Source organism: Sorex araneus, chromosome X (assembly GCF_027595985.1).
Source record: "Sorex araneus isolate mSorAra2 chromosome X, mSorAra2.pri, whole genome shotgun sequence".
NCBI classification, from domain to species: domain Eukaryota; kingdom Metazoa; phylum Chordata; class Mammalia; order Eulipotyphla; family Soricidae; genus Sorex; species Sorex araneus.
In genome coordinates, this window is record NC_073313.1 from 99,066,565 (window position 1) to 99,078,775 (window position 12,211).

Consider the following 12,211-nt stretch of genomic DNA (forward strand, 5'->3'; position numbering starts at 1 on the left):
CAACCAGGCTTCAGCAGCTAGATAAACTAATATATCCTTGCAATGGACTCAGATTCAGTGATAAAAAGAAGATGAGTAGTTGGTAAAGATTCTTTCCCAGTCTATGGGGATCATCATGTCTTTTGCAGTGCAGCAACTTCTTAGTTTGATGCAGTCCCGTTTATGGAGTCAAGTCTAACATGGAGGCCTTTAATCAATTTTGATTTGACCTTTGGGAATGGTGTTAGAAAGGATTCTAAGAAAAGATAAAATCATGCAATTTACTGATACACAGATGGATTTGGAGGGTAGCATGCTGAGTGAAATTCTCTCTTATATGTGGAACATAAAGAAATAAAGTAAGGAAATAGCAAATGCCCAAAGGCAAAAGAAACTGAGAACAAAGCTTCAGTAGGAAGCTTACCATTGAGGTTTGAGGAGAGAGGTGGCAGGGCCATGGAGAAAATAGGTTGGGAGAAGGTCACAATAATGGAGGGAAGCAGACACACTAATGGAAGGTGTGATAACAAAATGATTTATGCAAGAAGCCCTACCGTTAACAGAACTTCAAACCACAGTGCCCAAAATAAAATTTAATTTAATTTAAAAATTATATGGATTGGGGCTGGAGCAATAGCATAGCGGGTAGGGCGTTTGCCTTGCACATGGTCGACCCGGGTTCGATTCCCAGCATCCCATATGGTCCCCTGAGCACCGCCAGGAGTAATTCCTGAGTGCAGAGCCAGGAGTAACCCCTGTGCATTGCCGGGTGTGACCCCCCCAAAAAAAGCAAAAAAAAAAATAAAAATTATATGGATTGGTGGGTTGATCGAGACAAAGATAGCTTCTTACATCATGACACAAATATAGCAAAATGTTTACCCTGGAATCCTAGTTGCAGTTATATAGTGAAAACATATAAGTTTCCCCTGTAATATTTCTTTGCCTTTAATTTACAGTTCTTCATAATAAATGTTGAGGGGAAATGATGAAGGGAAAAAAAAGTGAGATGAAAAATAATGTGCCTCAACAAGGCAAGGTGATTCTTAAATACATATGAAGTGAGATAAATGAGTCAGATCCTAACTATGTGATGTTCTGGAAAATATAAAACTACCAAGACAGTAGAAAGCTCTGTGCTTGCCTGAGGTTGGAGCTGGAAAGTGGTTGGAGGTGCAAAGAGGGTAGGGGAGGAAAGATGAATAGTGGTACACAGGGGATTTCTCAGATGGTGAAATGACTCTGTAGTACTGGTAATAGTAATGATGGATACATAGCATGATACATTTGAGAACTCCCATAGAAAGCAAAGCACAAAGTGTAAACTTGAGTGTCAACTATAGGGTTTTGTGAACTTTAATGTGTTCATGTTGGGTTCTGTTGTAATAAATGCACCACATCAATGAAGAAATGTTAAGAATAGAAACTGTAGGGGTAGGAGAGAGATAGAGGAGTATATGAGAACTAGCTATACTTTCTCCTCAGTTTTTCTGTGAACTTAAAAATACTCTAAAAACTAAAGTCTGTTAAAGAAAAAAAAAGACAAGATCAAAGCATTAATATTGCTAGCATCTCATTCATTGGAATCCAATAATTTCAAGGTGTACTCATTTGGGATCTGTGTTTTTTTTTGGTGTGTCTTATCTGATAATAGACATGAAAGTACTTCATGTAGCACTGATCCAATTTTGCAAATTTGCATTCTGACAAATTTCTGTTCTTTCATTTTTAAAATAAAAGAAGAAAGAATGGGAAGAGGATCAAGAGAGAAAGAAGAAGGTAGCAGACTAAGGAAATCAAATGCTATGGTTCCATGTTTAACATTTTCTCTTAAAGGAATAGCAAATGTGCAGCACATTTATCTTTATAGAATACCACAAGAGTTTTGTGTTCTAAATACCACACATAAACAAACATAAGTATATTGAAATTAATCAATGCCAGAATTGAAAAATGTATCTTTTTTTTTATATTTTAATTTTTTTTGGGGTCACACCTGGCAGTGCACAAGGGTTACTCCTGGCTCTGCACTCAGGAATCGCCCCTGGCAGTGCTCAGGGGACCATATGGGATGCTGGGAATCGAACCCAGTTTGGCCGCGTGCAAGGCAAACGCCCTACCCGCTGTGCTATCGCTCCAGCCCCGAAAAATGTATCTTATTGATCTCTGTATTTAAATTCTTTTTTAGCAACACTCTTGGCAGTGCTCAAGTTCACTCCTGGCTTTGTGTTCAGGGGTAACTCCTTGTAGTGATCAGGGTCTCCTATGCAGTAGTGGGACTGAAACCAGGGTCAGTCGGCCCCATGCAAGGCATGCTCCTCAACAATTGTACTATCTCTCTGGCCCAGTATTCAAAATTTTTTCTCTTTTCTTCTCTTTCACATACATATGAATAAATATTTGTTTGATTTTGTTTGAAATTTGTGACTCCATAGCCGTTATCTTCAGGATCCTGTGGTTTGCCAAGTTTTGGAATTTTCTTATTGTTCATCCCTCTCAGATTTTGGGGGTGAGCTTCCTGCCATTAATCATTAGCCTCTATCCTATTGTACTTGACTACTATCCTATTCCCTCACATGCTTGGTGGTCAATAGAGCGCCCAAACTATCCAGTTCATGCACTAAGAAATTGCATTCTTCATTCTTTCCTCTAATGTTTACAAATGGAAGGGAGTACACGTGCACTTAGCATATGTAGGGTTTTTAACTCAACTCTATCCTGGGATGGTCACACTAATCCATTTCATCCTGAGCTACTTTTGTTTATCAGCATATTCCCACCAGCTCCTCCAGCACGGCCAGGAGTAATTCCTGAGTGCATGAGCCAGGAGTAAATCCTGTGCATTGGTGTGACCCAAAAAGAAAAAAAAGAAGAAATCTTGGTGAGTCACGTTTTAGAGAGACTAACGAAATCAGGACTTCAGTAAAGTTACTGAGGATCACAAGTCTGTATTGATGTTGTGTGTTTTTTGTTTCTGCTTTCATTTGGAGGGGCCACGCCCTGAGCATTGCGGGCAATGCTGCGTACAAGGCCAGTGCAGTGCCCCCTACCTGTTTTTGCTCTGACCCCAATCTATATTGATTTTGAAATGTAAATACATTTGGAAAGATAGTTACTTTTTTTTTTTGCTTTTTGGGTCATACCCGGCGATGCACAGGGGTTACTCCTGGCTTTGCACTCAGGAATCACTCCTGGCGGTGCTCAGGGGACCATATGGGATGCTGGGAATGAACCCAGTTTGGCCACGTGCAAGGCAAACGCGCTACCCGCTGTGCTATCGCTCCAGTCGCAATAATTACTTTTTTAAAGCCTGTAGTTCAGGTTTTGAAATTAAAAATCATTTCAAAATTATATTATTGGCTAATTTTATTTTTGTTTGAGGTAGCACAGAGATAGTTCAACCGGCAGCATGCATTTGTTGCAATGTTGGAAAACCAGATCCAACCCCAAGCACTGTGAGAAGTAATCCTTGAGCACAAAACAAGGTGTAGCTTCTGCTCACTGCTGGAGATAGCTCAATTCTTCCTCCACCCCTCCCATTTGCTTTAGTCTTGTGAGTTCTTTTTTTTAATTTTTTATTATTGAATCACCGTGGGGGTACAGTTACAGATTTATACATTTTTGTGCTCATGTTTCCCCCATACAAAGTTCGAGAACCAATCCGTTCGCCAGTGCCCATTCTCCACCACCAGTAAACCCAGCATCCCTTCCCCCCTCCCCAGTCCCGTCTCCCCCCACCCCACACTGCCACTATGGCAGGGTATTCCCTTTCGCTCTCTCTCTCTGATTAGGTGTTGTGCTTTGCAATAAAGGTGTTGAGTGGCCATTAGTCTTGTGAGTTCTTAAACAATTGTTTGTATAACTTGAATGTGCCTACGAATTCAGACAGATACAGACTACAACAGAATTCTCCTAACTCACACAAACTTAGTTTCCATTTCCATAAACCAGCTATTTCTTGCTGCTCTGGGCAGCACCCATGCACCTATAGAGGAGTACCTATCCAGCTTGCAACACAAGTCCACAAGTCGTAAGGAAGGGGTGGAGAGATAGTCCAGCGGGGATGGTGCTTTCCTTGCACGCGGCTGACCCGGGTTAGTCGCCCCCGCGAGCACTGCATAGCGTCCCGTGAGCCTGCCAGGAGTGATCCCTGAGCACAGAGCCAGGAGTAAACCTTGAGTACCGCCGGGTGTGGCTCCAAAGCAAACAAGCAAAAAAGTAATAAGGGGAACCGGAGCAATAGTAAAGCGGGTAAGGCACTTGCCTTGCAAGCGGCTGACCCAGGTTCAAACTGACATCCCGTATGGTCCCTCTAGCACCACCAGAAGTGATCTGTGAGCACAGACCCAAGATAATGCCCCAGCATGGTTGGATGTGGCTCAAAATCAAACAAACTAAAAAACAACAAAGAAACAAAAACGTAGTAAGAAAAGATGAATGCCCTCCTATATCGTGACACACAACTATTTAATTCCTGTGTAGAATAAATCAACGTAAGCGTGAACGATTTCTTGTGTTGGCCGGCCTGGGCTTTCCCAGGATTCAAGCTCTGTCCCACGACACGGGCTACCTGCCCCCGGCCGTGTGGTCGGGCTTCCCTTGGCTTCCTACCCAGTCAGCAGTCTGCTCCGGGAACCGAAAAACAGGCGTCCTTTGGGTGCCCCAGAGCACGCTTTGAAACAGGTCACCCGAGTACTGTCGCCAAGTGGGCTTCTTGGTTTTGGGCTACCCCCGGCGACGCTCAGCGTTTACTCCCGGCTCTGCGCTCAGAAATCACCCGCGGTGTGTGGGGGCGGGGGGACCCGATGGGAGCTCAGCCCCCGCTCCTGGCGCGCAGGGCGAGCACCCCCGGTGGGCGGGGAGGACCCGATGGGAGCTCAGCCCCCGCTCCTGGCGCGCAGGGCGAGCACCCCCGGTGGGCGGGGGACCCGATGGGAGCTCAGCCCCCGCTCCCGGCGCGCAGGGCGAGCACCCCCGGTGGGCGGGGTGGACCCGATGGGAGCTCAGCCCCGGCTCCGGGCGCGCAGGGCGAGCACCCCCGGTGGGCGGGGGACCCGATGGGAGCTCAGCGCCGGCTCCCGGCGCGCAGGGCGAGCACCCCCGGTGGGCGGGGTGGACCCGATGGGAGCTCAGCCCCGGCTCCCGGCGCGCAGGGCGAGCACCCGCGGCGCAGCCGACGTGACCGCGGACAGCCCAGAGTCAGGACGGAAATGATAATCCCGTCAGTCCAACGGTTCATTCAAGCGCAAAGAGGGAAGTGGCCAGTGGCCCGCTGTCCGAGGTCCTCTTTGGCCGTTTCAACTCCAAGGTGAATCCCGGAAGGAAGTTATCTCCGCCCCGATTTTGACGGGCGCCGCCTGCCCCGGAACCGAAAGGACGAGTGCGGTTTCCCGGCCGGCTGCTTCCTAGCGCTACACACAGGCTTTCTCCTCGGCCCGGCACCCGGCGGGGCCGGGGGAAGACATTGGCCGCCGTACCCGGAACCGTTTCCACGGTTTCCCGAGGTGCCAGGTAGTGGCGCGCCGCCGGAGTTTGGAAGCGAAGGCGCCCGACATCTTCCCGTGCCTGTGGGAGCGCGCGCTTCCCCCGCGGCTGGGGCGACCCGGCGGCTGGCATGTCGCCGGTGTCGGGTTCCCGTAGCCCGGAAGGAGCGTCGGGCTCCAGTGGGAGGCGCCGCAGTCCGTCGAGGAGCCCGAAAGCCAGCAGATACTGCCGCTCCCCGCGGGGCCACTACTCCAGCTCGCATTCTTGTTCCAGGTCTGGCGAGCGGAATGGCCTGAGCCAGCAGCTGAGTGGCTTCAGCCAGGGCTCGCGGAGCCAGAGCTACCGCTCCCGCTCCCGCTCCCGCTCTCGGGAGCGCCCCTCGGCGCCGCGGGGCGCCCCCTTCGCGTCGGCGGCTTCGTCCTATTATGGCGGATACTCGCGCCCCTACGGGAGCGACAAGCCGTGGCCGAGCCTCCTGGACAAGGAGAGGGAGGAGAGCCTGCGACAGAAGTGAGTGACAGCGGCGTCCCCGTGCCTCGAAGACCCTGCTTTACCGTTCAGCCCGCTTCCGACTTGGCGTTTCTCTCTCTCCGCCAGCCCTGCTCCCGTTTTCATCCCTTCCCGCTGCCTTTGGTTGTCATGCATCCCGGGTCACTGTACCGTGTCGTGCTCCCCTGCCGCCTCCCTCTGCCTCCTGCCGTGTAGCGGCCATAACCGAGAGCCCCGATGTCCCTGCACTGGAACCTTTCCCTTAGCTGTGCCCTTTGATCGCTCTTCACCGAGACCCCTGATGGTCCCGAGCTGTATAGCCTCTTACTTAGCCGTGCCCGCTCATCACTCGTGAGCGTGTGTTCATGTCCCACCATGCGGCCTCATGGAAAGAAATAGCTGTAGTGTATTAACCACACACTTGACAGTTGCCTCGCGTTTTGTTCAGGCACAGGCATTGCTTGTTGAGCGAGGAGACAAGTTTGAGAACCTTCAGGCTAAGTGGAAATGTTTTCTAATCGAGTTGGGTGGGAAGGTTGAGAGTAGGCTTGACATCCGTCGAATGGATGGGGGAACCTCTGAGACCAGGTAAATGAGGGACTGTAGGAAACCCCGTCATCTGTCATGTTGGGGAAAGTCTTGTTAAATGGACTCAGCCTTGAGCAGAAACTAGGACGCCGTAGGATAGCAGTCCCCCAGTGAGTGGTGAGCTGGGAAAACGGGTATCTTCGGGAGAAAGGCAGAAATGTGTCGTTTCTTGCCTTCCCTTAATGTTGGGTTTGGCATCGCTGTGAGGTCTAGGGCTCGCAGGCTTGGTGATGGTACGCGTCCGGACTTGAGGTGTGGGGTTTTGGGGGCCACACACTGGTGCTCACACACATTTGGTTCTGGTGCAGTTGGGAGTTGCACACCAGGAGGACCATGCCAGCAGTGCCCTTGGCAATCACACACAAGAGTGTCAGCACTGGAGCTCGAAACCTTCCTCAGCATGTGAAGCAGGCACTTGAGCTTCATCCCTGAGTTCTATGTCTGCTAGTTCGTCTCTTTGTTTTATTTTGTTTGTGGGGGGGAGGGCGTGCCTGGCAGTGTTCAGGGCTTACACTCAGCTCAGTGCTTAGGGATCATTTCAGGTAGGCTCAGGAGACCCTGTGTGGCTCAAAACAGTCAGCCACATGCAAGACAAGCACCTTCCCCGCTGTACTAGCTCTCTGACACCTCAGTTTTTTTATTCTTAGATTGCGTGCATAGGTGAAACTGTCCAGTTCTTGCTTCCGGTTTGTTTCATTTAGCCTAGGTCCCTGAGTTCCTTCTGTTTATGTTGCAGATGGTGATTTTCCGTTCTTTTCTAGGGCTTTTTATTTTTCCTTTTTGGGTCATACCTGGCGATGCACAGCAGTTACTCCTGGCTCATGCACTCAGGAATTACTCCTGGCGGTCCTCAGGGGACCATATGGGATGCTGGGAATCGAATCCGGGTCAGTCGATTGCAAGGCAAAAGCCCTACCCGCCATGCTATCGCTCCAGCCCCACCATCCTTTTCTAAATAGCTGAATAGTTTTGTCCTTGTGTCTGAGTATATCAAATCTTTATCCAGTCATCCAGATATTGTGCCTTGGTTGCTTCCATATTTGAGCAATATAAATAATGTGGCAGTAAGCACTAGAGTGTTTTTGATCTGGGGATGTTCATATAGTGATGTTTTTAGAATATTTGCCCCAAAGTGGGATTGCTCAATCAGATGGTACCGCTCTTCACATCTTCATGGTTTTCATTCTCACGAACAACATACAAGCATTCATTTTTGTCAGTTGTTATTAATTCTCATTGGTATGAGATGTTATCTCATTGCGGTCTTTGCAGTTCCTTAATGTTCAGTGATGATGAGCATTTTTCATAGGCTTATTGCCTTCTGTATACCTCTTTTGGGAATTTTCTCCCAAATCTTTGGCTCATTTTTTTTTCGCTTTTGGGTTACACCCAGCGATGCTCAGGGGTTACTCCTGGCTTTTCACTCAGGAATTACTCCTGGTGGTGCTTGGGGACCATATGGGATGCCGGGGATCGAACCCGGGTTGGCTGTGTGCAAGGCAAACGCCCTAACCACTGTACTATTGCTCCGGCCCCTTTGGCTCATTTCTTAATTGGGATATCTTTTGCTTATTGTGTATGTGTGTGTATTTGTGTGTATTTGTGTGTGGGGGGTGTAGTTCCAGGATTTGAACCCAAGGGCTTACAAGTTAAGAACTCCACCACTAAGCTACATGCCTGGCCCCCACTGTTCATTTTTTGGACGTGATGATGGGCAACGCCCCATGATGCTCAGGGATCACTCCTGGCGGTGCTTGGGAATACTATATCGTACTGAGCATCTAACCAGGATGAACCACTTACAAGGCAAGTGCCTAAATCCCTGTATCAGTTTTTTGATCCCAGGTTACTTTTTGGTTGTTGTTAAATTACCTAAATTGTTTATGTACTGTTGATATTAACCTTCTATGAGATGTATGCTGCACAAATACTTTCCATTCAGCATTAAAGAACAACAGGATTATCATTTTTGAAATCACTTTTTATATATATAGAAAAGACTTCTTTGTGGAATTATGCAAATCCATCTCCATGAAAAGTGAGATTATTACTAAAAGTTTTCATATTTTGATGGTTTCAGGGAGGTAGAAAGGTAAAAATTCATATTTTGATCAGAAATATTTGCCTAGGATCCAGAAAGATAGTGCAGGGGTTCAGGCACATGCATGTGTGGGTTCTAGGTTCAAGCACCACACATGTATACACACGCAATGATTTTTATTTTTCTTAGAACTTTAATTTTCATTTCTTAGAAACTTTATACTGTATAGTTGAAGACTAGAGAGAGAGAGAGAGAGAGAGAGCGCAGAACACTTGCTTTGCATGTGGGTAGCCTTGGTTTTATTCTTGGGATCCCATAGAAACCCTGAGCTCTACCAGGAGTGATCCCTGAGCTTAGAGCCAAGAGTAAGGCCTGGGAACCCCAGAGCATGGCCCAAATATCAAGAACCTTGTTTATAATCTGCATAAAAGGTCTAATAAATAGTCTAGTAAAAAGCCTATTTATTAGAACTATTTTACAGATTACTATAAATCAGTAATGAATTAACCACTTAAAGTGGCAAAGACTTCAAAAACCGTATAAAATGTTTCATGGTAGCAAATGAAACATAGGTTGTTAAAAATGTAGTCTAGGTTTACTGACAGGATGTTGTTCTGTTAAATTTCTTTGAAATTTGGGAGAATCTGAAGAGAAGATGCTTAATCTGTTGTTTGTTCTTTCATTCTTTCCATCTTTCAATCATTCTGTCTGGATTTCTTTCTTTCCTTATTTATTTTTTGTTTTTTGGGCTACAACCAGTGATGCTCAGGAATTACTTTTGGCTCTGCCCTCAGGAATTACTCCTGGTGGTACTTGGGGGACCATATGGCTTTCTGTGGATCTAACCAAGGTCAGCTGCCTTACCTGCTACACTATTGTTCAAACCTTACTTTTTTTAATTTGGGGACCACAGTCAGAAGTTATTAGGCGGTATTCTTAGGTTTGTGCTGGGGGTAGGGTGGGGTGGGTTAGTCTTCGGGTGCAGGGATATAACCCAGGTCTCCTGTGTGGGAAGCATGGTCTTACCCTGCTACACTATCTCTCCATCCCAAGTTCTTGAAAGGTTTAGTAAATACCCCTGGTAAGCCATCTGGCCCAGAACTTTTACAATGGGACAGTGTTGTTGTTATACTTTCAGTCTCCATACAATGTATGGAGATATACATACTATATGGAGATAAAATATCCAAAATTTTATCCATTTCTCAAGTATCAAAATTTTCACATAATTCACAGCATCCTCTTAGTGTCTTTGGTATTTCTGAGATAAGTTTAATAAGCCTCTATAGGGGCTGGTGAAATAGTACAGCTTAGTAGGGTGCTTGCCTTGCACACAGCCGACCCAGGTTCAATCTCCTGTGCCTTATATGATCCCCTGAGCAACACCAGGAGTAAGCCATGTGCACCAATAGGTATCACCCAAAAGCAAACAAGAAATTATTCTCTTTAGTGTCTGGTTGTTTTTGGGTAGTCTTTTCTTTGTTTATAAACCTTGTTCAAGGTTTACTGATTTTATCTTTCCTGAAGAAAAAGACTGCTTTTAGTGTCATTGATCTTCCATTTTGGTTTAATTCAACTTGGTTTCTAGTTCATTTTTATTTCCTCTGCTTTTTAAAAATTATTTTCTTGGGGCTGTGTGATACTACAGTGGGTTAGGCATTTGCCTGTGTGCAGCCAACCCTTGCTTGATCCCCAGCATCCCATATGGTCTCCCAAGTACTGCCAGGATAAACAGATATCCTGTTACCCCAAAATAAACAGATAAAATTACGTGTTTTTTTCTTCTGCTAGGTTTTGCTTGTATCTGCTGTTCTTTTCCAGCTGTTTGAGCTATAAGGTTAACTATTTTGTGTGTGCTTTTTGCTTGCTGCTTTATGAGGTCCGGTATTGCTATTAACTTCCCTCTTAGTAGCACTTCTGCTACATTCCGTAAATTTTGGTAAGCTTGTGTTTTCATTTTAATTTTTCTCCAGATATTTGTAAATTTCTGCCTTCATTTTCTCAGTCGTAACTGAAAAGTCAGTTGTTTTAGTCTGTTGAAAGGTCTTGGATAAAATTCTCATTTGTGAATTAATGACACAAATAATTGATTGTAAGAGTACAGATGAAGCCAAGTGGCAGCTAGAATGGGATCTTGACAGCATAGTCTTTTTTTGTTTTGCTTTTTGGGTCACACCCAGCGATGCTCAGGGGTTACTCCTGGCTTTGCACTCAGGAATTGCTCCTGGCAGTGCTTGGGGAACCATATGGGATGCCGGGGATCGAACCCAGGTCGGCCATGTGCAAGGCAAACGCCCTACCCGCTGTGCTATCGCTCCGGCCCCGACAGCATAGTCTTTACAGTGCATTAGGCACCCTCCTCCATTTCTATATATTGCAAGTTCAGTGATAAGTATAACCCCTGTTAAATAGCCTATTCCTTTTAGTGGGAAACTTGAGGCTGACCCCTCCTAAATGTATTACCCTCTCCCCTAAATAAAGAAGTAAAAATTAATTGATCCAAAGAAGCAGACCCATTATATTTCTCTTTAAGGGTTTGTATTTTTTTATTAGCCTTCTTTGGGGAGGGGTGAACAACACCTAGCAGTGTTTGGAGGACATACCTGGGTTGATGCTTCGGAGTGACCACTGGCAGCGCCAGGGGACTATATGTGGTGCTAGAGATTTAAACTGGGGTCAGTAGGATGCAGAGCAAGCACCTTAACACTAGCCCTGCCTCTCCATCTCCCATTTTGTTTTTAATAATTTTATGGTTTTTTTAAATGACAGTTTAGATGACGTGATTACAATATAGTTAGCATGTGTGAATATTGATGTACATGGCTCCTGTGACCCACACCCACCAAAGTGCCCATGACTCTGGAATTACAGGCAACTAAACTTCAGGAGTTGAGCCTTAGTGTTCTGTAGTTTGTATGTTTGAAAATAGCATAAATTAGAGAAGAAATCAGAATTAAGCCAGCAAAAAAATTAGTGTCTTGGTGGCTGGAGCAACAGTACAGCAGGTAAGGTACATGCTGTGCACGCAGTCAATCCTATTTGATCCTCGGCATCCCATATGGTCCCCTGAGCCACCAGGAGAGATCCCTGAGCACAGAATCAGGAGTAAGCTCTTAGAACAGCCGGGTGTAGCCTAAAACCAAAATAAGTAAATACCCAAATGTTAAATTGTTTTCAGTCACTTGTAGAAGATCAGATAAACAGGTTGTATGTGTCAAATGAGATGTGCCTGACAGCTTCCCAGGCTGCGTTACTAGCTGACTGACTGTAAGCGGTACCAGTGAACAGCATGAGCAGAACATCAGATCTCACAATGGGTTTTCATTTAAACCAAATTTTTATTAAAGTTTCTAAATGTCACATATTGTCTACGGCCATACCACCCCAAAGGGGCCCAATCTCTTTAAAATGTCATATATTTATTTATTTATATTTATTTAATATCTTATTTATTTATTTATTTATTTATTTATGCACTCAGGAATTATTCCTGGCAGTGCTCAGGGGACCATATGGGATGTTGGGAATCGAACCCGGGTCGGCTGCATGCAAGGCAAATGCCCCACCTGCTGTGCTATCGCTCAGCCCCTATCTAATATATTTATGAAAACGACTTTTGCCATGGAGACA

At 45.9% G+C, this 12,211-nt stretch overlaps 1 protein-coding gene across 1 annotated transcript in view; it reads left to right on the forward strand.

Moving 5' to 3' along the window:
• Positions 1–5,394: 5,394 nt before the first annotated feature.
• Positions 5,395–12,211, forward strand: part of NKAP (NFKB activating protein) — a 30,297-nt gene continuing 23,480 nt past the window's right edge. The window contains exon 1 of the mRNA XM_004606327.2: positions 5,395–5,973. Within this exon, the coding sequence (XP_004606384.1) occupies positions 5,594–5,973 (380 nt within the window). The 5' untranslated portion in view covers positions 5,395–5,593. The remainder of the gene's footprint in view (positions 5,974–12,211) is intronic.